This window comes from Thermobia domestica, chromosome 10 (genome assembly GCF_964235325.1).
Source record: "Thermobia domestica chromosome 10, izTheDome1.hap1.1, whole genome shotgun sequence".
NCBI lineage: Eukaryota > Metazoa > Arthropoda > Insecta > Zygentoma > Lepismatidae > Thermobia > Thermobia domestica.
In genome coordinates, this window is record NC_137463.1 from 5,479,280 (window position 1) to 5,502,802 (window position 23,523).

General features: G+C 37.5%; 2 protein-coding genes across 2 annotated transcripts; both read right to left on the bottom strand.

The window, feature by feature from the left end:
* Positions 1-11,482: 11,482 nt before the first annotated feature.
* On the bottom strand, positions 11,483-18,420 carry LOC145662889 (uncharacterized). Its single transcript, XM_081728859.1, has 4 exons — positions 18,291-18,420; positions 16,680-16,891; positions 14,368-14,512; positions 11,483-11,622 (listed from the first exon to the last, which is right to left on the bottom strand). Exons 1-4 carry the CDS (start codon positions 18,418-18,420, stop codon positions 11,501-11,503), a joined length of 609 nt encoding a protein of 202 aa, XP_081584985.1. The 3' UTR covers positions 11,483-11,500.
* On the bottom strand, positions 16,768-23,058 carry LOC145662257 (uncharacterized). The gene is made up of 4 exons (XM_081727638.1): positions 22,483-23,058; positions 19,123-19,383; positions 18,467-18,663; positions 16,768-16,891 (listed from the first exon to the last, which is right to left on the bottom strand). Exons 1-3 carry the CDS (start codon positions 22,694-22,696, stop codon positions 18,545-18,547), a joined length of 594 nt encoding a protein of 197 aa, XP_081583764.1. The 5' UTR covers positions 22,697-23,058; the 3' UTR covers positions 16,768-16,891; positions 18,467-18,544.
* Between the last annotated feature and the right edge of the window lie 465 nt (positions 23,059-23,523).

Consider the following 23,523-nt stretch of genomic DNA (forward strand, 5'->3'; position numbering starts at 1 on the left):
GAAAACATGAACTTTAAAGGTCCATAGCTCCAATACTATGGGATCTGCCGTAGGCGGGTCAAGACTTCACTAAGGAAGTAGTATATGCCCTATCCAAATATCCAAGTTTCAGAATCCTAAAGTAGTTAAGTAACAATTTTTATAGGAGTTTGGTTACAGGGATATAATTTGAAGTACTCACCAACAATCTCTATAAAAAATGTTGCGGAAGTATCGGTAGCGCGGGATTCTGAAACATGTATTTTTTGAATAGCGTTCATATTAGTTCCTAAGTGAAGTCTTGACCCGACTACGGTAGGTCCCATAGTTTTGAAGCTATGGACCTTTAAAGTTCAATTGTTTTCATGTTTCCGGCAGCCTATAACTCCGAAGGGATGCATTTGAGCATTCAGGTTGGTCTATACTTTCGGTCTTATCTTGGTGTCAGAAACCACCTCCCAAACGTTGTCGGTGTTGTTTTGAAACACCTGTATAAGAACAGGAACATTTTGACAATAAAGAAGGAAATAAAAATATATCTAATCAAAATTAAAAATTCAAAATAAATCTCTAAAAGTATATTTTTTACATGTATTTTTTACTTCCCTGCGTGACTCCCATGTATTCCTTTTGCTATCTCTTTCCTCTCAAGTTGAGGTTCCTCGACGAAGAATATAGTCTTCATAGTACAGTATAATACGTAGAATTGTTCCAGAATCCTAACTTCAAGTAGTCTACTGTATTTTAAAATCAGGTTTTTATTATAAGTATAGGTTATAATCACGGTTCCTGAACTTTATCGCGAATTTCTAGATCACTGCAAAATATTCGTTTATGTGATTAATCTGTATATCTAGGTGATATGATTAATATATATATCAGGTAATCGTATTTTCAAATAATATTTAAATTGTTTATCTCACAAATAACATTTCTTTGTGGCTTATCAAACCATAGATGATCACTGTTAACCCCTTTTGTTCCAGGTGACCTTTTTCTATGTGCGTGCTGTAATACTACGTTTCATTTACTGTTAAAAGACTGTTTAAACCGTTATATAGGGCATAGTTATTGTGCACACGCGATGAGAACATTCACATTACTAATAAAAAAAAATATTTGCTTGTGGAACATTCTGACAGAATAAAGGGAAATTTTGATGTTCTCAAGGGATTTTATGCTGCTTCAGGTTGGCAACACTGACCGGAGATCAAAGGTAAAGTTTTTTTCTTTTCTCTGATCTCGAAGTTTACATTGTTTATCGTCATAACAAATACATGTGTGTCGTAATTAAATGCTCCATTAGGCCTGCTATGTACTGAGACAAAAGATTTATTTTATTTTCTGCCAGTAGGTGCTGCCATGTAAGGAGAAATAGTAGAACTACCTCGTGCCTTGCATCCACTAAAAAAATTAATCATCTCTAGGATTAAGACAACCCTTAATAAAGTATATTTTTTATGACATCCTCATGGATGCCACTGGTATTTTGGAACGGAGTATTTTATGACATCCACACGGATGTCACTGGTATTTTGGAACGGAGTATTTTATGACATCCACATGGAATGTCACTGGTATTTTGGAACGGAGTATTTTATGACATCCACATGCATGTCACTGGTATTTTGCAACGGAGTATTTTATGACATCCACATGGAATGTCACTGGTATTTTGCAACGGAGTATTTTATGACATCCACATGGAATGTCACTGGTATTTTGCAACGGAGTATTTTATGACATCCACACGGATGTCACTGGTATTTTGCAACGGATTATTTTATGACATCCACATGGAATATCACTGGTATTTTGCAACGAAGTGTTTTATGATATCCACATGGAATGTCACTGGTATTTGGCAACGAAGTGTTTTATAACATCTACATGGATGTCACTGGAACACAAACAGTTAATTGAACATTTAATTGCCGATGACAACAGCCTAGCCGCGCTGGGATACCGCTTCTCGAGAGATTGGTGGAGTCAAGGAGTGCCGGATCAGGTCACAGGAACGATGGGTGACCGTTTGTCTCCAGCACATGGTGTTGGCATTGTGATGTCCACCAGCGTCATGAGGATAATTAAGGAGTTAACTAAAACAGTGAAAATTAATGGATCGAAGTCTATAATCTAGCATTATTAGCGATGGGAGTTGACCCTAAATGATGAGTGCCACATGCAGCTGGTAGGCCATGGCCCTCTACGGGCTCTTGCAACATGAATTTAGGTTTTAACTTTAAAAAGAGATATTTTTTTACTGCAGCAAAAAGGAAAATCCTTTTCTGCCAACCAACTGAGTGAAGCAAAGAGACTAAAATCAATTTTGACATCAAAACTGATTTTTGTTTTGTTTTTAGTCATATGGTCTTGGTTATTGCTCGGCCGAGGCTGAATGCGGAGTTGATAACTTATCGTTCCAAATACGTGTAGTCAGCTTCATAGACAAATGTCTTGGGAAAACTGCATATATGAGGCTTGATGAATAAGTGCTGGATGGTATATTATGTATAACGTATTTATGACATTATAAAGCCTTCCCCTCCCATGCAGTGTCATTTGCCTTCGCTTCTGTATTTGTCGCTTGCGTGTGCGGACCACAAGTTGATGTATTATAGTTTTTTGAAATTTGGAGTGTAATAAATTGTCAAGTATTTATTCTGAGGAGAACGAGTGGATGGGTTATAATGTCTTAAAATTTCGAGTGTTTATGTGTAACTAAAAATATATCTTAACAAACTCATCAAAAGCAGTATGGAACTTCGGAATTTTAGGAGAGAAATTCACGAAATGATAATTCAAATATACATTTTTCTTAATGTACATCAATAGAATCTGAAAGTGTGGACGATCGACCTGATGCCCTGATCGCAACGAAGAGAACCACAATACAAAATGTAAAAGCAGTTTAATCTATAATTTCACTGAACTAAATTATAAGGTAACTCAGGAGAATGTGGGCACCAAAGTGATAAAAGTGGCTCTATAGCTTAAAGATAACACTCAGTTCAAAAAAAAAAAAGACTATATGAAAGGATCTCCTAGCATAATTATGTAAAGTAATGTTTGGTAGACTTTCGTAAAACAGTAAAGGAGTACAATACGTAAACGTAATACAGAGACATGCAATTTCCCATATTACCCCGAGCGATGAGAGCAAAATGGGCAATAAAACGAGAAACATGGGCAAATACAGGGAACTCGTAATTTTTAAATCTATTGAATAGAACTTATATAGGTTGTGCAAAATACATGTTATAAAACCGTTCAATAAACCATGATGAAGCAAGTAACATATTTTCGTAACTAATGCAAGGCTTACATAAGTGTCAATTACTTTTTTTACAGAGAAATATAATAAGAAAAAGCAGTGTAACTTGTTCTTCATCAAAACCATAGAACATTAGTCATAATCTTTTAAAGGAAACTGTACTGAATCCTCTTTCTAGAAACAGAACAGTTCTATTCTTAGATAAATAACGCAAGAAAAGTCATCTTGAAAAAAGAAATCTGATTAGTAGCTGTCTTTATAGAGAAAATTTTGCATAAATTGAAGAGTCTAAGAATGAGCCCTTCTTAGGGTTAAGCAACTGTAATATACGTAAGATGTTTTACTTACAATCGGGTTAAACAAATGTTTCTTCATTGTCGATTCCAACATTGTCTGTGTGATACCAATCACAACAAACTTGACAACATATCCAAGTCTCTCTGGTTATCCTCGTGGAACCATTCCATGCACGAAGGTCATTGTCTCTCCTGTTGAAGTGAGCTAGAAAGTTTATTTTCACATTGAACTGAAGTATTTTCAGAAGCTTTATTATTTCTTCTTTTAATTTTTCCTTTGCAACCGAAGACATGTTTTGATGATGTAAGATCTCTTGCGAAGCCTCTTTTTTCTCCTCCGCGAGAGAATGACGTGTTTTGAACAGTGAGGAAGGGAGAAAGTGATCAAAACCCTTTCCTTTATGATTTTATGTTTCGACGTAATTTTTGTGGACCTGTCGAAGGACTTGGAAATGAATTCAGCGGATCCAGCATAGTAGAGACCTGCATGGGCCAATTTTTTTGGCCCAAGCCCAATCCAACCCGAATGTACCTAGGCTCGGCCCAGCCCGCGCCCGAAAACTTTTGGAGATTTTCGGCCCGAGCCCAGGCCGGCCCGATAAGTTTTTTAAAATTCTTGGCTCAAGCCCGGCCAGGGCCCGATAAATTTTAAAAGTTTTTGGCACAACCCGGGCCCGATAATTTTTTAAAAAATTTAGCTCTAGCCCCAATATTTCTGAAAATTTAGTATTAAACTTGACTTAACCCTCAGAAACATTTTCTAAACTCTTGTTCACAACCTGATGCTTGCCTCCCGAATGGTACCATTGCCTACTAGAACTTTGCCTGTCATCCAGAGAACAAAAACTCCATTTCTTGTAACAAAAATCTAACTTAATTGATTTTTAGCATAAAGTGAAGATGGCAATATTGTTTAGCGACAAGCAAAACTTTCCCACCGCTTCTTGTCATATTTTGGGTTCAGTGAAAGTCAAGGCCAGAGCTTAATTTACCGTGCAATGCCTGCAAAACTCTGTAGTGAAAGTGGAGCCACTAAGCAACACAATCTGTAAATAGCTATTGCTTTCTTTGTAACATTTTTCACGGGCACATTTCTTCAACGTTTGTCTTTATTCCAATTATCGTTTAACGAAAGTCAATAGTTATCAAAGAATTGCAATTAATCGGCCCCAGCCCGGCCCGACCTGAAGAGAAATCAGTGTCGATCTACCGAAGCCCGGCCCGTGCAGGTCTCCACAGCATAGTAGCAAGTTCATGATGTTGACTAGACGTTCCGGGAATAGGAGAATTCTTGCAATCAGACACAATTAGGAAATCTTCATTTCATAAATGAGACTTTTCAAAAACAAAGACTTCTTGATCATTTTCTTTTAAGTCTGAAATACAAGAAATACTCTTTGTACTTTCAGTTAAGAGCGCTGTACTATATATGATAGAATTTTCTGGAGTATCTGATTGTCTAAGAATCTTACCACTTTTAGAAGACATACATGTGGGTTTTCTTGTGACTTATGTACTGGACTATTCTTAGTAATATCAGCTATGAGCACGTATACCGGAATGGCATTTCGATTAAGAGTCCATATTAATGACCTGCGGAAACCATTTACTGTAATGGATGTTGAATTACAATCCTTCCATGCAGCATTGAACAACGTACAAAATTCTAACTTTGTCATTGCAGGTCTAATAAGTCTACGCACAAAGCTCACACATATTTGTAATACTTTTCTTTTAACCCTAGGAGTCCCAAACGGGTCCATTGGACCCATATGACTTTTCGTTTATTAATTGCAGAGTAAGTTTTCTTGAATACTTGCTAATATTTTGTGACTTTTTCGTTATGGGGCTCCTCTCCCATGTTATGTCAGAAATACTTTGTTCCTTTAAATCAGGTGGTATATATAAAAATTATAGCATTGTGTACCAGATGGGTCCAGCGGACCCACTATATACTTTAAATAGGAATACTGGTTCAACTTTGGTTGTGATTTACGTTTTGGATCATAGATGGCAGAATTAACGTCAGTGTGTTCTTTATTCTTATTATCAGTATTATGTTTAAAAATGTTTACTTATAAAGGAGTTTAACACAGTGTTAGTAAACCAGGCCTATGTTTAGCAGAAGGGGTCCAGTTTTTTTCTCTAAAAAATGTTACTATTTTGGTAATTTCTGCTCACATTCGGTTAGTTTAGGATAGAGTTGGTTAGTTTAAGTTAGGTTAGGCTAGTTTAGGTTACGTTAGGTTAGTTTAGTTTATGTTATATTAGTGTAGGAGTCCCGCATAATTTTCCAAAAAATGATAGAATTTCGCTTATTTCTACTAATATTACGTTAGTTTAGGTTAGTTCAGGTTAGCTTACGTTAGTTTATGTTAGGTTAGCTAAGATTTGGTTACGTTATGTTACGTCTAAGTACTTGCATCACTCATTTCTCCTGTAAATTTTGTGTTTTTTACGTGCTTCTGGACCCCTTGTACTAAACATACTCCGTAAGTTTTCCTAACTAATTATTCCTTTTGTACGAAATGTCTACTGGTTTATGATATTTTCTTCCTCACACCACTTCTCAGGGGCATATTATAAATTTCTATCTATAATATATTCTAAATCAGCCAGTGCACGTTTCACTTTAGTCATTGGATTTAGTGTGAGAATAATGGCACGTGGCGGACTTTCCGATAACGATATACGCCAATGTCTGTTGCCAGAAGAGAAGGATTTTTCTGGTGATTCGACAGATGATGGAGAAGTGGACTGTGAATTATTAGTTATCTGCAAGTGAGAGTGATTTTTCTGATGTTGGTGACAGCGACGTGCAAGATGAAGCAGTTTTCCGCTCTAGAAATGGCTTAGAACATTGGAATTTAGTACCCTTTACTACCAGTCGCGGGCGTGCTGGTGCTGCCAATGTAAATAGAAAGGGCCGTGGTCCTACATGGTATGCTAACAGGGAAGTTGATGAGAAATCTGCTTTTTGTCTATTTTTTCGTAGGAACATTTTGAAAACAATTTGCAAGTGGACTAACAAGGAAGGTAGGATAAAATTTCCTTGTGAGTGGAAACTTGTTAGTGTTGATGAACTTCAGAAATATATCGACGTGCTAATACTTATCAGGGTATACAAATCAAAGAATGAGGAAACTAGGCAGCTCTGGAGTAAGGAAAACGGTTGACCTATCTTCAATTCCATTATTAGTACGAATCGTTTTCAACAAATCAATTCCGCTCTACCCCAGGTAACACAAATTGGAACAGAAGACGTTTTTTAAAGGGTATCACATTACGTCATTTTTTTGGTGATAATGTCATCAAATATCACGTGATCTGCGACGTCTTCTGTAAGGTGCAGTAGACGTCTACAGAGGACGATTTGTGCACCGTCATTTCTTTCACCTCGATTTCGTCGTCCGTAGACGTCTACTGATGACTTATATGGTACCATCATGGTACGTCATCTTTTTAACCTCAATCACGTCATCCTGGTACTTACTTGAGGTACCCTTTTGGTTATCCTGGTACCCACTGCTTCGTACGTTTTAAGTCGTCTGGTGACCTTGGAGGTACCTTGAAAAGTGCTCTCTCAAATATATGGGTGGATTTGGAACGGATTCGACTAATGGGTTATGAGTCAAAATGGGTAGGTAGGGTCAATTTATTTTCGTGCTTCATTGCATGGATTTTGGGTCAGAATTGAACTTTCCATGGCTCGTCTACCCATGCAATGAAGTATCAGCATAAACTATTCCCAGCCACCTAATTTGACCCACAACAAATGGATCGACTCTGTCCGAAACTACTCATTTATTTGAGAGTACTGGGGGCCGCGGTGGCTCAGTGGTAGAGCGTTCACCTCTGGTGCTTGGGGTCTCGGGTTCGATCCCAGCCCCCGCCAAGTGAACTTTGTGGTGGACAAACACCTTGTGCGTGGGTTTTCTCGGGGTTCTCCCGTTTCCTCCCACTTTCTTCATTCCACCATTTCATTCATTATTCATCATCACCGTCTCCTTTAGCCTAACCGGCATAACCGTGGGACGTAAAACTCAAAGATTTCATTTCATTTTCATTTGAGAGTACTAACGAAGGAACTTCTAAGGTCGATGAAAGTTACGTCAACCGCAATCCCAATCAATGTTAGATGAAAGGAGGTTTCAGGTCTTCTGGTACAAAAATAGGAATTGTGAGTTGATTGAGATAACTATGGGTTCTGTTGGTCAATATCTTTGTACAAAATAAAAAAACTTACTATTTTTATGCACTGATTTAATTTTGGAACACATACTACAATATTGCAAGTGGTTTTACTGTATGAAACTCATACACATGTGTGTTTGTTAAAGTTACAGAGATACCCTAACGTTCAGGAAACAAAAAAAAATCAATATACGTGCATATAATATAATATAATATACAAATATTAATTGCAATATAAAGAAAACATCACAATACTATGGGGTTGTTCAACCATAATGTTCACTAAATACACATACTACAATATTACAAGTGGTTTTACTGTATGAAACTCATACACATGTGTGTTTGTTAAAGTTACAGAGATACCCTAACATTCAGGAAACAAACAAAAGAAAAATCAATATACGTGCATACAAATATTAATTTGCAAGTGCTTTTGCGAAACACATAAGAGCAGCTTCAAACTTACATATTCTTTATACATGATGTTTGCTTTTAGGGAGTGGAGGGAATCATGAAAACAAAGCTCTCTCGATTTTTGACCTCACACACTGATCACCAAAAGATATTACACTCTTTATATAAAGAAAACGTCAAATACTATGTGGTTGCTCAACCATAATGTTCACTAAATAATAATAATAATAACATAAAGAATGAGGAGCACATGTTGGTCAAAGCTGTCCACTGCAAGCTCTTTTAACTTATAAATAGAACAGGTTTCCTTCCTTACGGCAGGATCCACGCTGGTTAAAAACACTTTTAAAATGTAAAGTCCACAAAGCTTTTCGATTTTCTCCTAAAATCGTCCTCAGGTGGTGGAAATGTAGGCGATTAATGATTAAAATATGAAGAAAGAAAAAAAAAAAACACTAGCATCTGCTTTTAGTCCAGACCAATGGCATATGGCTGCTACCATTGGTCTGGACTAAGAGAGTAGACCAATGCTAATGCCAGAAGGGCAGCTGCTCGTTTTTTTCTTTACTATTTTTCGAAAAGTGTTTTTAATCAGCGTGGATCCTGCCGTAAGTATAAATTATGTTATCCACGCAGCGTGTTCAATACTTAGGTTTCCTTACCTTTATAATTTTAGCTTAGAAAGAAAACTGATATAGAATTTAGAAGGAAAAGTAACAAGTAAGTACAAAAATGAATATTAATTTTACCAATTTCAGAGGGAAACCTTTTTCACCCGTTTCTAAACACCACTCAATGAGTAGCCTTATGGCTGAATATCACTAGGCTTTCGCTCCATTTTCGGGTTACGTCTATTATTTAAATATCAGGGCAGCAAAACAGTAAGTAATTTTGGCTCGTTTTGTGCTTCAATAATGAGTACAATTAGTTTTAAACAAAATGCTATTAATGACTTAATACATGATTGTAGACACTTTTTGGATAAAGCAATGTCCTGAAAGTGTCCGCACACAATCCTGAATCTACCAGTAGCATTTGTTTTTTTTAAAAAATGTACTGATTATTGAAATAAGAAATGCACATTAATGCATGAAAATTATTTTCCAGTTTACCTAGAGTGCAATTTAAAAAACTGAGGCAAAACTATACCTTCTCCTTGACAGATTTAAGTCGCTTTCTTTAGAAAATTAAAAACAATGAATTAAAGGAAATGAAACAAACTTTTCTTTCAATGGCAACAGTACACACTTTGCAGCCACTTCATTCACACACAAAACTGAAAGATTGTCAGACAATCGAGACACCACAAAAACGTCAAGTTTCTTTGATTCACATGGCCTAGTATATAAATTTTCGTAATTTTTGAATTTCTTGACAACAAGCTGCAAGGAGTTACTGTTGCGTGGTTGAAGTACGTTGTAAAGCTACCTGTCGACTCTTCGTGAGAAGGAAACTGTCGGTCTCACTACATGCGACAAGCACAAATTTCATAAACACTACTTTCTTATATTGCGTACCAGTAAACCCATAAGGTGTTGGCCCATCTTTGTGCTCCAAAAGGTTTTTAGGTCTTTGTTGCCGGACTAGTTCCTCGACAGGAACGATATTCCTCTCTGCTATCCTATTGTGTATCTGTGACAGAGCCTGGCTTGGGGACCTCAGTTCTTGCTTCAACTGCCCTAGAAAGTTCTCAAAGCAGTAGGCAGAGTAAGAATCTAATGGCCCAAAATGTTCTGCATCGTTGGCCAAGTGAATTAGGGAATGCACATTGTACACTAAATAAGAAAGTCCATACACATTCTTACATTCCTCAACAAATAACTTTAACACAATCTGAGCATATTGCGAGTACAAGGGTAAAAGTTTAGAGTTCCTCAGTATTGTTATTCCAACATGGAAAAGAAGGAAATGATTATATACATTTCTTTCCATGTGTTTCTTGAGAATTACTGGTCCAAGATACAGGAGGAAAGTGCGGTATTCAGTGCCCTTCCAATGCTCCAAATCCTTAAAACCCCTAGGTCTTCTGTTAAATTCCAGAGGAAAATGATTCTGAAAAGCTATTATTTCGTCTGAAACCAACTGAATTGTTTGGCCACTAAACTTTGCCCCACTTTGTAAGTGTCGATCTTCTGCTCTGACATTTCCAGGTCCATTTACCCACGTGTGAAGTAACTTTCTCATTACACCTAAATCCACTGCATGCATGGGTTCCACCGGGAACTGGGAAACAAGACCGATACCCAATCTCAACAAGGGTGAAACTCTCAAACTGTGCTCCTCATCCTCCTGGTTTTCTAACATCTTATCATCTCTCAGTCGACAATTCAAGTCGTCAAGAACCACACGTCTTTCAGTATATGTGCCATAACATACACATTTATCACATGAGGAGTAACCCCCATGTGATTTAACACATTTTAAGTAAGCCCTGGCAGGCATATCACATACAAAACTATGGACATTAACTGCGTATGTTTTGCTGTTGACAGTGAGTCCATTTCGCCTGAGAACATTCATTTCATTAATGAAGTCCTCCAGAAAAATTTCCAAGGGTTTTGGTTTCTCCTTCCACAGAATAACCCAATGACAAACGGAGGAATCTCCAAACCATAAACAAGTCCCAAGATTGGCCAAAAGGAGACGCTGGAAGCTTCAAATAAAGGTATCCCGTCTATATTTAAAATAAGCTGGAGTTTCGAATCATTTTTAAGAGCACCCTCATTTTGCTTCACAAGCTGCTGCAGGCAGCTTTCAAGTCCAATATGGAGATACTCTCCATTTTCAAGAATCTTCTTGTGTATTTTTCCCCTTGGGGTTCTTAATAAAGTTCTAGCATCTGTTGGTAAAGACGCGTGCAATGTATGAAGTCCTCTCAGCAATGAACTTAAGGCCTCGTGACTAATTCTGTATTTCAGAGACCAGGTGCACAAGAAGGATTTCAATTCCTCGTCAGAATTTATGGGCGTGCAGACAGTATTTGGAATTTGGCCTGAAGTCTCTTCTGTACTCCTTTCTGGGTCAGCTTCCTGGCATTCACCCCAAAATATTTCATCCTGTGAAGATGAACTATTTATCGCGTTGGGACAATCTTCACCAGGCTGCTTAGAAGAGGAATTGCCAGAGCCAAGAATTTCACTGACTGCCTCATTCAATTCCCTGGCAATTCTTCTTCTTAGCTGCCTGTATGAAACTACTCTAAACATGTTACAATGTAAAAACAACTAATGTAAAAACAAGTACAAATATGAAAGCACATTAAATGTAAATGTAACTAATGTACAAACAAGTATAAATGTGAAAGCACTTTCCAACAAAAAGCAGTTTATGAACAAAAACTTCACTGACTACTTCTCTGAACCATTTGTTTCGAGAACCGTTGTGGGGCATGCTTCAGCCACGTCTTAATTGTGTCCTCTAAAGTTCGTTCGGTAGAGTTTGGGTCATGTTTTCGTGCTGCTCCTAAAAAGAAAAGATATAATGGTAAGTAGAAAAAGAGAGAAAATCATTATTTGTATATCATTTAAATATATGCTTCAAATATTTTTTTAAATGTGTAAGAAATATTTAGATAAATTATGTTAATGTAACTCAACTTGATAGAGGGAAAGGCGGAAGGGAAACCAGCAAAAGGAAGATCAGGATAGAATATTTTGATGCGCTTACAAAGAAAAAACCATACCAAATTATAGAACATCTCTGCCAAGTAAGAGAAAAGTTGTAAAATTTTCCATGTTGTCCACAAAACTATGGTTGTGGTGAGAAAGAAGAAGACATGAATTTTATCCAAGCACCTAAAGGTCATAATGAACTGGTGAATGTGTCGAGCTGGATCCTTATAATTGAGTGTTGCACTTCAATGGGGAACCTGAATATAGTATCCACTCTCATAATGAATTAATTCCAATATGGCTGTGTAAAGGTCTCGTTGTGTAAACAAACTCTCGAACACGTTCCGCGTTTTCACTCAGCGATTGCATATAGCCAGATCTGTAGGATAAATTTTGACAGAATAAGAAAAACCACATCCACCAAATACTTTTGATCCCTACTCAAACGAGCACCTTGGTTGTGAGAGAATTATATTTTCCGAAATGACCTGACTGGATCGAGTTAGGTGCCACACCACCTACATAGAGCTAATAGGGGTCGTTCAAGAGAGATTAATCTTCTATTATTGCTCTCCGGTCGTTACTTCCCTCCGTGATTTTTTTTCTTCTTGACAATGTTTTGACAAGTCTGCTGTTAATGTTAAGATCAAATAAGGACCTCCGGATCAAAACGCGCTAATGGACCAGATAATTTTTTTCAGGAGAAGCAAATAAAATCTACTGGGGCAAATCCGTAAGCCGTAATGCACATAGGCAAACCGCATTTCGATTTGCAGATTCTCAGATACAGGTGCACAGCCTATCTGAAGCTACCTTGCTCTTGTAAACCGCAAACAATGTTTCCAATGCACTGATTATTACGTCTTACAAAATGCTTCATGCTACTGCAACAGTGGTTTGACTTGTACCCAAATCTTTGTCGTAATATTGTTGTATTTGTAAATTTCATTTGAATTTTGGAGGGGAACGATATTACAAGCGAAGGTCCTACAACTCGAAACCGATAGGGGGCACGATAGCTCAGTGGTAGCCCTCCCCGCTGGTCTAGTGGCTAGCACGTGCGCCTTTGGTGTACGAGGTCCCGGGTTCGATTCCCGGTGGGAGAGCCTTTGTGATTTTAATTGTCCTCGATGTTTCTGTGTTCGTGTCCCTGTCGTTCCTAGGTAAGCCAGTTAACCGAGTAAAGCACGTAAAGCAAGTCCAGTGTAGTTAGGTCAAGTAAGTTGCTGAGTCACGTTCGGTGGCTCAGTTAACTTTAAAATAAAAAAAAAAAGTGGTAGAACGCTCATCTCTGGTTCTACCGGTCCCGGGTTCGATTCCCGGCCCCACCATGTGAATTCGTGGTGGACGATACCGTGCTCGTGGGTTTTCTCGGGGTACTCCCGTTTCATCCCACTTTCTCATTCCACCATTTCATTCATCCTTCACCTTTATCATCCTTCATCGTCTCCCTTAGCCCTATCGTTGGCACAATTGCCGGATGTTAAAATTACACATTTACCAATTTTCGAAACCGATTTACTGTAAATTTAACATACTAGTATAATAGGCCTACGTTTCAGTTTGTTAACATAAAAACTACAATTTTTTTAGACCCTAGTATATAAATTGAACATTTCAAACTTAATCCCTTCGATGTTGTAAAGCCGTACTTTTGGTATTTTATTAAATTTCAGACCACTGTCAGAACAGAAAATAGGTTCTGTGTTTCTCAACTTTTCAACAGAAATTAACTATCTGTGAATGCAATTTCTCATCTCTACCAAAAGAGATACTGTCATTAATGTGATATAGTTTTCAAATTACATTTTTTTAAATCTTTTTTCAAAACCTCAGATCTTATCAAAAGATATTATTCCAGGGTTATGAAATTTTGTAAAGGGAATACTTAGATATAACTTACTACTGCGAAGGCATTGTCAATTTTTTAAGAACCATAAAATTTTATTTTCATTTATTTATTAATTTATAAAATTTTCGAAATTTCAGACTCCGTGCCATAACAGATCATCTCCAGGTTCTGAAATTTTGCGAAGATAATATTTATATACCGGTACAACTTTCCTGCAGTGCCGCAAACTATGATCGTCAGTTTCATTTTCTCAACCTCCCCCTTTCCCTGCCTGATGCACATAAAATTCAATGCTGTACTCAAATTACTTATATCAAAGCGGTGGTATAGGATAACAGCGTCCACCTGCCACACGGCACTGACCAAGTCAAGCGCGGGTTCGAACCCTGCTCATAGCAGCATCCTAACAGGTTTTCCCTGGTTTCCCTCAGTATCACCAGGCGAATGTCGGGATAGTACCTTCTCTAAACAGGCCAGGATCCCTTCCTTCTTAAATCCTGACTTAAAGGGCCAATGTGATCTAGCATTTAGAGCCCCGATCCCTTTCTTGTGTACTTTCAATAAACAAATAAATACACAGACAAAAACTACCATAAACCGTCAACTGTGTTCTAGAAAGAAATTAGGTTATACCTATATATCGTCTGAACAAATGCTCGAATGCTTTATAGATGCATCCAAAATCAAACTGTCACTTAGGTAATTAAGGAGTAATTTGTAATATCTTGAAGGAAATCCACTTACGAACCACAGCTGCCTTCAATGTCAGGTTGCAGAAAGCTTTCTTCTCCTTTTTTCCGCGAAAATTGTAGGTCATGGCGACTTCATTGCTCATTACGTGGCGTAGAATGCCACACACTCCAGACCCCAGGGAAGCAAAGTAGGAACACTGAAAGGAAGAAGCAGGAGATATATAGAAGATGGAAATAGTTGTAAAAAAATGTTATAGTACTTATAAACCTGGACAGTCGTTCAGAGTAGAAGTCAAAAAAGTGAACTAGATCCTTCGTAACTCCCTCAGGCCTGATTAGAGGGAAAACTATTTTCCTTCAATTTCGTAATGCTGGTTGCACATGTAACTTGACGATTCTCCACATAATGCGATTTTCCTTCTCACTTTGTTCAATTTTATTTTCTTTATAATATATTTCGTAACTTGTTAAAACAAGAAGTGCGAAAGAAAAATGACATCAAATGCAACACTACGTACTCATATATTTGAAACGAACTACTCATGTTGTATTTGATTATTTTAAAGAAAAAAATATTGTCTCTTTTCATATGTGGAGAATGTAAATAGATTGTTCTTTAAACTTTTAGAAAATAATAATAATTGAAAAATAAAGGGGTTACTGATGGAAACAAGAAAAAAACTGTCTAATGTTAACTTTCGTTCCGGGAATCTGAATCGTCTCATCTCTAGAGGCTAACGTAACAACAAAAGCAAGTATATTCATTTAGCAACAGGGCAGGGATGATCTATTTTCAAGAATTATACATCACTATGAAACTAACACTGAAATCAAACCCCCCCCCCCAAAAAAAAAAAGAATTCTGTAAGAAAAAAGTCTAAAACCTTTCTAATTTTTTCTGTCATTCCTAAAAAATAAACTATAGAAGAAAATTAGAAATGCAGAAGTCAAGCAACTTCATGCATTATGCCAGGAATGCCCTGCTATGCTTTCTTAAAAGTGGAAATATTGAACTGCTGACATCAGTAGTAATAGCTGTTCACCTCTTTGAAACATTTTTCATTACATAAGAAATACCTGCTAAATGAATTCTAAACAAACTATCAAATTCCCTGACTTTTCTAGGAATTTTTAGTACCAGGCTGGATTTGCTATTTCAAGTGAGTGCGAACAACGCTGTAGTAGTGGCGATCTACACACAAAGTCTGCCTTTTCTTTCAACTACTTCCTTTGCATCATGGAGATTGAATATTTTTACATTTGCCGTTACGAAACATACATGATACCACGAAGAAAAAAGTGACAAGTAGCTAGCACAACGCAGTTCTTGTTGTTTTTCCACACCGTAGCGTTCTTAAGTTGACAAGGGAATCAGCGCAAGTTGCGATCGCTATTGCAACAAAGGTTTGGTTTGCTTGTAAGAGGTTTACATGTACATGACAAAAATGCGCAGCGAATGTGCCATCGACAATTACACTGTAAACTACGAGATTGCAATATTCCCATCACAGTGGTCCATACTAAACATGATATGGTTATGTCAGTAACTGTATGCACCGTAAACTGTTCCTTTAGCTAATGTGGTATTACAGTGTATGTTATGCTGGACACTCGCCGCGTTCTACCGAAGGTCACCTGACGAAGCGTCCAAGGCGACATCTAGAGAAACCAGACAGACATGAACGCAGAACAGGGAACCCAGTATAATAAAGACACTCGTATATGTTGCATGAACATCAACAGTCCATAGTCCCCTCCCCCCAGAAAAAGTGCGTTTCTTCGGTTAAATTCCACAATAAAACCAAAAAAATCCACCTCCAAAAATGTACTTAAAATGATAACCTTCAAGTGATTTGAGCCTTCTCGTACAATTTTCTTGAGAAAAAAAAAAAAGCAGTTGAGAAATGTTATAAGCTGTGCAAAATTGAAACAAACACGGGATTTAGATCGGAAAAATTCCCGAATTTTTGTCTTTCACATCAGCTGTTGAGTCTTCGAAGCCGCGCGCTCGCAGTGGTATGGATTTAGGTTGAAAATCTTGCTGTACCTGTAGGAATGTAACTTGTATGTGAAATTACTCGCTATTTAACTGGTCTCCTACCATTCGACAACAGACTTTCTCCAATATTTCATGCCATAATTTATTTTACTAGCAGGAAAAATGAACAAGAAATTTCACTGTAAACAATGACGAAGTGTGGAAACAAAATCATTTAACAGCTATATACTGCATCACTTTCTCTTAACTACCCATGACTTTTCTTTTTACCTACTATCCTTAATTCCGCTGCTTTTGAATTCTTTAACTTTCACCTATGAAGACGTATGAAACACAGGTACGTAGAAGTGAGAATGCAAGCTTACCACGTCTGAGAAATGTTGGTCGTCTTTCAGGAACTCTTCCAACTTTTCCACATCTCCTTGTGTTTTCAAAGGGAAATCCACTGGTAGGTTGCAAATTGGTATACGCTGGATGTCTGAGGAAAGCTTACTGTTCACTTTCTCCAGTAAGCTGTAAATCTGAACATTCTGCTGTCTAACTTCTATGAGGTAAGACAGGAGCTTCTTTTGTAGATCTGAAATGGAAAGTCAGGAGGAAAAGACTTCAGTGTCAGATAGAAAAGATCTCTGTAATACAAATCAAATTGCTATACAGAATTGCTTACCAACTATTGGGCTTTAACAGAACAATACATCCTAGACCAGTATAGATGGCACTCGCTAATGTAAATGGCTAACTGAAGTGATCAAGTACAATGCAAAAGTTGACTTGAGATAAAGATGTTGAAGATGTACTTTCGTACGAAAAAGAAAGTATGATAAGTGAAAACATACAATGTGCACATCGGAAATTTAATAACGGTGGAATACATACTGAATATTAGTTTCTAAAACTTGGCGAAATCTTCAGGAAAACAGACATGTGTTGTAGTAAAAGAAAATTAAAACCAATAGATTAAATTGAAATTCGATTTAATGTTTTTAAGCATCTTCGTCACAGGTCGGGATGGGGAAGGGGAGAACATGGGAAGGTTGTCGGCCAGGGCCTAGTTTTGTGGGTACCATCCTGCTATTTAACTGGTGCGACTGAGAGAAAACACTGGAAAATCCTGAGTCACGATGACTGGCCGGTGGGCGCAAACCCTCGGTCTTCCGAATGCGAAGCCAGTGTTCTACCAACTGAGCTATGGCCCCTCGATTAAAACAATACAGTAGGATGTGTTAATTACGGCAAGTTAGTACAAATTTAATATTTGAAATTGGCAAAGTTATCATATCTCATGAATATCCTTTTCTTTAGATCATAAACATGGTATTTTATTTTAGATCAATAACAATACTCAACATTAAATATTTCTACAGATATTATAACAGTGGTGCTTATGTCAATTTTCCACACTTCAAATAATTAAGTCATTAGTTTCATAATTTTGAAAACTGATTTAGTAAAAATTTGCTCAAAGTTAAAAAAAAAACTGTTTTCACTAGAATATTAAACAGAGTACTTTAGAAAAAAGGATTTTTTTCAAGAAAAGTACAAGGAAGTGGAGGCTTATGTGCGATGAGTGAAGTATATAAGTGGATAATGAAATTGGAAAAGAAAAGTATAGCGACAAAATATGAAGACAGAAGAATTATTGTTTAGTTACAGTATTTATATGCAAAGAAACACATACAGTTAAACATCTATGCACAATTTCCATGAGACAGCAGAAAATTAAACAATAGTTACGCGAAAACAATCAATATGTTAAAAAAAATATTCAAAGTTTTTTTTTTTTTTGACCAACAGAAGCAAGCATAGGTACAGGAAAACAATAAGTAGCACCAATGTGTCATATCTCATTTGGTCATTTGGTAAAGTGTAAGCTTACCATTCGGAAGGTCCTAGGATAGATCCCAGAGGACGCCCATCCTGATTGAGGTTTTTCCAGACATTCCCTCAATCACACTAGGCAAATGCCGGAATGGTACCTTCCAAAATTGGCCCTGGTCGACAAACTTCCCACATCCTCTTTCCCAGCCTGTCACAGATGCTCAAAAACGTTAAATCAAATTCAAGTTCAGTGTAAAGAGGAACAATGCATAGAAGTTCTAACGTCATTGGGCATAATTAAATATCAGTTGTGAACCTTAGATCATCAACTTACCTAAGCCAGCGTTATCTTCCTCTGGCCTGCTGTAAGTTCGTGAAGACAACGAACTGAAAGGCGATGAGTTTACTTCTGCTACAAGAATAGACACGTCACCAGTGGGGGATCTACTCGACTCACTGCTCTGTCTCCAGACGCAATCCTCTCCTCTTCCCTCACGACGAAAACAGATGATGAGTGTTCAGCTGTAGGAGCTGTAAAGAAAGAAAGCAAACTTACTTACGAGGTTGACAATAACAGGACAACTCATAGCAACAATAGATAATATTTTAAAAAAAAATGAGTAATAGTCTCCCCTTCAGTCCTAAACGAGCTGTGGAGCTTCTAAAGTTTAACGCTGGTTCAGATTCATGTGTGCCCCCGCAAGAAGTTGAACCCAGGACCCCACTATTGGAAGGTATGTTAATAATGAATGAATATTTCCGATAATTATTATTTGGTTTCATGGTAAAGAAGCAAAGTTAACAGATTTTGTACTTGAGTTGTCTTTTTTATTTAACTTGAACATATATAAACTTTCAGAAAGTCATCTTTCAATTTTATGCTTCACTAAAACTGTTCAAAATCTGTCATAATTTCTTGCTTTCTAAAACCTGTTAACAATACGGCCAAAAAGTATATCCAGCTTAGAATAATTTTAAAATATCTCTTACCCGCCTCATCAGCCAAGTTCTCAAATATCGGCGTTCCCTGAATGTCAAAAAGCTTCCTTTTTGTAGCTTTCTTCTCTGGCACACTAGTGCCAGCTGAGAGTAAGGGAGGTATACTGCTTGGTTGAAAAAGGTTCACGGGTTTTAATTTCCTCTGAGGTCGTTTGTTGTTTCCAACACGATCTTCAGCATCTGACTCTGTGATGTCACTGCCACTACAATCTTCCAATCTCTTTGCATATGACCTTGCCTTCTCTATATCATCTGAAAACAGAAAGGGAAAAAATATTAATGATTGCCCCTGGAAAAGAGTGAAACAGTGAGCAAAATGTCAAGTATATGGTAAATGAATTCTCTTGGGTGTTTTAAAAGCAGGTACATATGCATAAACATGAAGCCGAATCTCTTATGTATTTTAAGCTCGACAGTTGGTTCTTGTATCAAATGCAATGCACTTTAACTAGTATCGTTACTGCCTTTCCGGATGGCTAAAACTCTCAATATCCTGCAAAATCAAGGAATGATGTGACCGCATTTGAACATGGTTGTACTTCGTGTTTACGATTGTAAACTTTACTAGTTGGCGCAAACATTGATTTACACCGTTCGCAACGCTGTATGAGAGGAGGAGCTAATCTGGCCAGTGTTGCTAGATACACCCACTCACTATTTATCAGAGTTGGCAAAAACCATGGTTTTTATTGAAAAAACAAAAAACTAGGTTTTTTGGTTTAAACCCGGTTTTTTAGTTTAAACCAGTTTTTTTTTGTTTAAATAATTTACTCTAGTATTTATATTAAATATGGACAGAAATTAGTTTGTTTCGCCTTGGCGTTATTATGCAACAATAAGGTTATGCTGGAAGGGGTCACATAAGCTTAAAGCGGAATCCAAACCGCTTCTCGGCTTACATCCAAGAGAAATTGTCCAATTGGACACGAAACAGGGACTAATTGGTCATAAATGCGATTGCCGACTCACTCACGAAGGACTCTTTATAAAGATACGTTGTACTGATCTTTACATAGCCCTGGTTGTTAATGTAATTGTCAAGAGTCATATCAGAAGGACAAAAAGATAAACAGTTACACAAGTAAAAAATTTGTACAGAATTATATACAAATCGGGAAACTCCCGCGATAAACTTATAATCCTCATGTGAAATTTAAAATTCGCGTAGATTGTACTACAGTTTCTTTTAGTCAGAGACTGCATCTATCCAGTATACGTCTGACGTTCCGTTTGGAACTGAAAGGTACAAACAAGTCGTTGAATCGCTTAAATAGTACCGAGATTGTCAGGAATAATAATAGTAATAAAAATTTGACAAATTATCTTTTTCAGAGAGTATGTTGTTGACGTTTCTACAACTGCCTACATCCATGTACCTGTGAAAAAAAACTCATGACGTAGTCTAGAAAGTAAAACCTCAGACCACTCGAAACGTCTGAGTGAGAAATATAAAATGCCTCTCAAATTCCAAAAGGGATTTGGAAATTACCTGCTCTTGTTATGGTCACATATTCATGTGCTGTTGCGGAATAACCCTATTTTGAAACTTGTATTTTGACGCTGAATGGTGTTATTTTGTTAATTTCGGTAAGAGTTTACTTTGAGCACAACGAATCCTATTACTGTCTTTAGAGGAAGGTTTCTAGAACACTGGCCCGCCTACCTGTACAAGGGGTACTAACCGAACTTAACTAACTGGCCTGACCTAACCTACCTAACATATTCAACCTCCTGTATTAGTGCCGTATCGTCGGACTACTTTGAAAACTGAAAAAATGCACCAAAATATACTGCATTCGGCTATATTCTGTTGGATTACATCAAGTTACGTTAGAAGACGTTACTTTACGTTAGGGGCATATAAACTACAGTCCAAAGAAACAACTCAACCTGTACTAGGTGGCCACTAAAAGCACGAATTCTATCTAACCGAGTCAGGGCAAAAGCGCAGCAGGAGAGCCCGAGCGGAGCAAGGGGGCTCGTCCGAAGGAAGCAGGCGTGTCGGCGAAGGTGGGTATACGCGTAAGCGAGGGCAGTGACAACATGTGGGTTTTGACGGTCAGAAAAATTTAAATAACACTTGTCATCGTTCCATACTAACAACACTTCACTTGTTAACATACAATACAGCTTCTGTACATTCTGCAGAAATTCATTCCCGTTCAGTTAGGAGTCACTTACCTTCAAAACTGAGGCTTGTAAACTTTTCCAATTTCAGGAAAAAAAATCGTGTACAACAATTTCCTGGAGTTTCTTTTCCTTAAATAAATACTCCGCTAAATAGCCCTCGACGTTCTCTTATTCCTTCCCCAACGCCATGCCTTTCGTGCTACTATATCATAAGAAATGCACCTCTCCGCGAAATAGTCCTTCCGCCTCCAAATACAGTGCCGCTTACATCAAACACAACCAATAAAAACGGCAACTTTATTCAGTTTTACTATTTTACTTATCTTATTCACTCATTCCTCTTCACAAACTTAAATAAATTCTCCAATTGACCCGGTAAATTTCCTAAAATTGGTCCGGCGATACAGCACTTAACCCCAACCTCTAATCAAATTTAAATTAACATTATTTTGGATTTTTTTTTTTTTAACGAAAACCTTGTTTAAGGCAGTGTTCTTGTAACAGGGGGCCAGCGTTCTAGAACTTTCCTTCTTTTGGGTCTGGTTAGTTCTCTTTAATGATGATGAAAGGAATGGTATTTAGTAATATTTTTACCCTTGGACTTAAGAAAAATAGATTCAAGTAGGCCTATATGTGAGCCTATCAGTGTTCTGCTTAAAGCAAACTTTTGCCATATTCTTCCCTTGTACTAATGTTTAGTGGTGTATGTGAGCAAGGTACTAATGATGTTTTCTGCTTTATCTCTACCCGCATATGTTACTTTTTCTGTTTTACAGGTGATACAAGCGAGGGAAACAAGCGGAGGAAACTGATTCTGTCTATGTTCATCAGAGATTATGCATATGGAAGAATCTGTTTTCCGCAACATTTTTCTTCGGTTTCATCATCTGTACATGCAGAAAAATAAACACACTGCTGAACAAGACTGCACTTATTTAATATAAAAACACATTTACACGTGTTTTTATATTAAATAAGTGCAGTCTTGTTCAGCAGTGTGTTTATTTTTCTGATTTTATTCGCAAGACATTGACTATGATTGTGTGTCTGTACATGCAGAAGTAGCATTTGTTGGTAGGGATGATCAAGCACGAGTGGCGAGACTGTCATCTTAAGAATGACCGGTAACATGACTAAAAAAAACTTCTTTAAAGATAAACTAACACCTTATCCTAACTTACGCAAAACAATATGCAAATTATTGAATTAAAATATACTAACCTGTTTCATATTTGATTTTCCTTATTTCGAACAAAGTCCAATCTTCTTCATTTGGTTCTTCCCCCTTGAGTAGTATAGCCTCAAAATTTCTTCTTACTTTTGCTTTTGTCGGCCAGAAAGCTTGTTTCTTGCGTGGCGTGAGCCACGATTTGTGGATGATGACAATGGGAATACCATCACTACAAGAGTTTTCTTCCACTACGAGAAAAGACATGGTGCAACTACATATACGGTAATCTTCCACCTTGCCGCCTACGAAAACTGCGAAGCCAGCGCATGCGCGGTTATCATGCACACAGCGCACGACACAGACATGGTACCTTGTAGACGTACATGGTACTTCCTGTTTCGAACATTAGAGGTTACGTGATCCACACTGTCCAAGCAACGACGTTCATGGTTCGTATTGAAAAATGTCGTCATTCATATTGACTATTATGGAATGTTCCAGATTCGTACCTCCATCGGCAATAAAAGTCGTCATCACCATGCCATTAGTGGTACGTTTTTTGGTGGCCTAAATATCTAGAAAGACGTCTTCCAAGATATTGGTACTATAGAAAGACGTTCATGGTCTGGTTTGTGTTACCTGGGCGTTTTGATGATGCAGAGCTCAGGCGCCAGAGAAGACCTGATGATAAACTATCTCCAATTCGTGTAGTGTTTGAAGACTGGGTTTAAACTCTACAGGGCGCTTATATTCTCGGAGATAACATGACGGTGGACGAACAGCTTGTGGCTTTGCGTGGACGTTGTCCCTTTCGGCAATACATACCAAGTAAACCGGGTAAATATGGAATAAAGTTCTGGGTTATTTGTGATAGCACCACAAGCTGTGTGTGGAAGATGCAAATATATAGCGGAAAAAGTCCAGAACAGGGAAGAGAAGTCAATCAAGGGGAAAGAGTCGCTTTTCAACTGACAGACGAAATTACTGGAAGTGGTAGAAATATTACTGGGGATAACTTCTTTACAAGTCTTTCTCTTGGATGTAAATTGAAGGAACGAAAACTCACCTACGTCCGAACTATACGGAAGAGT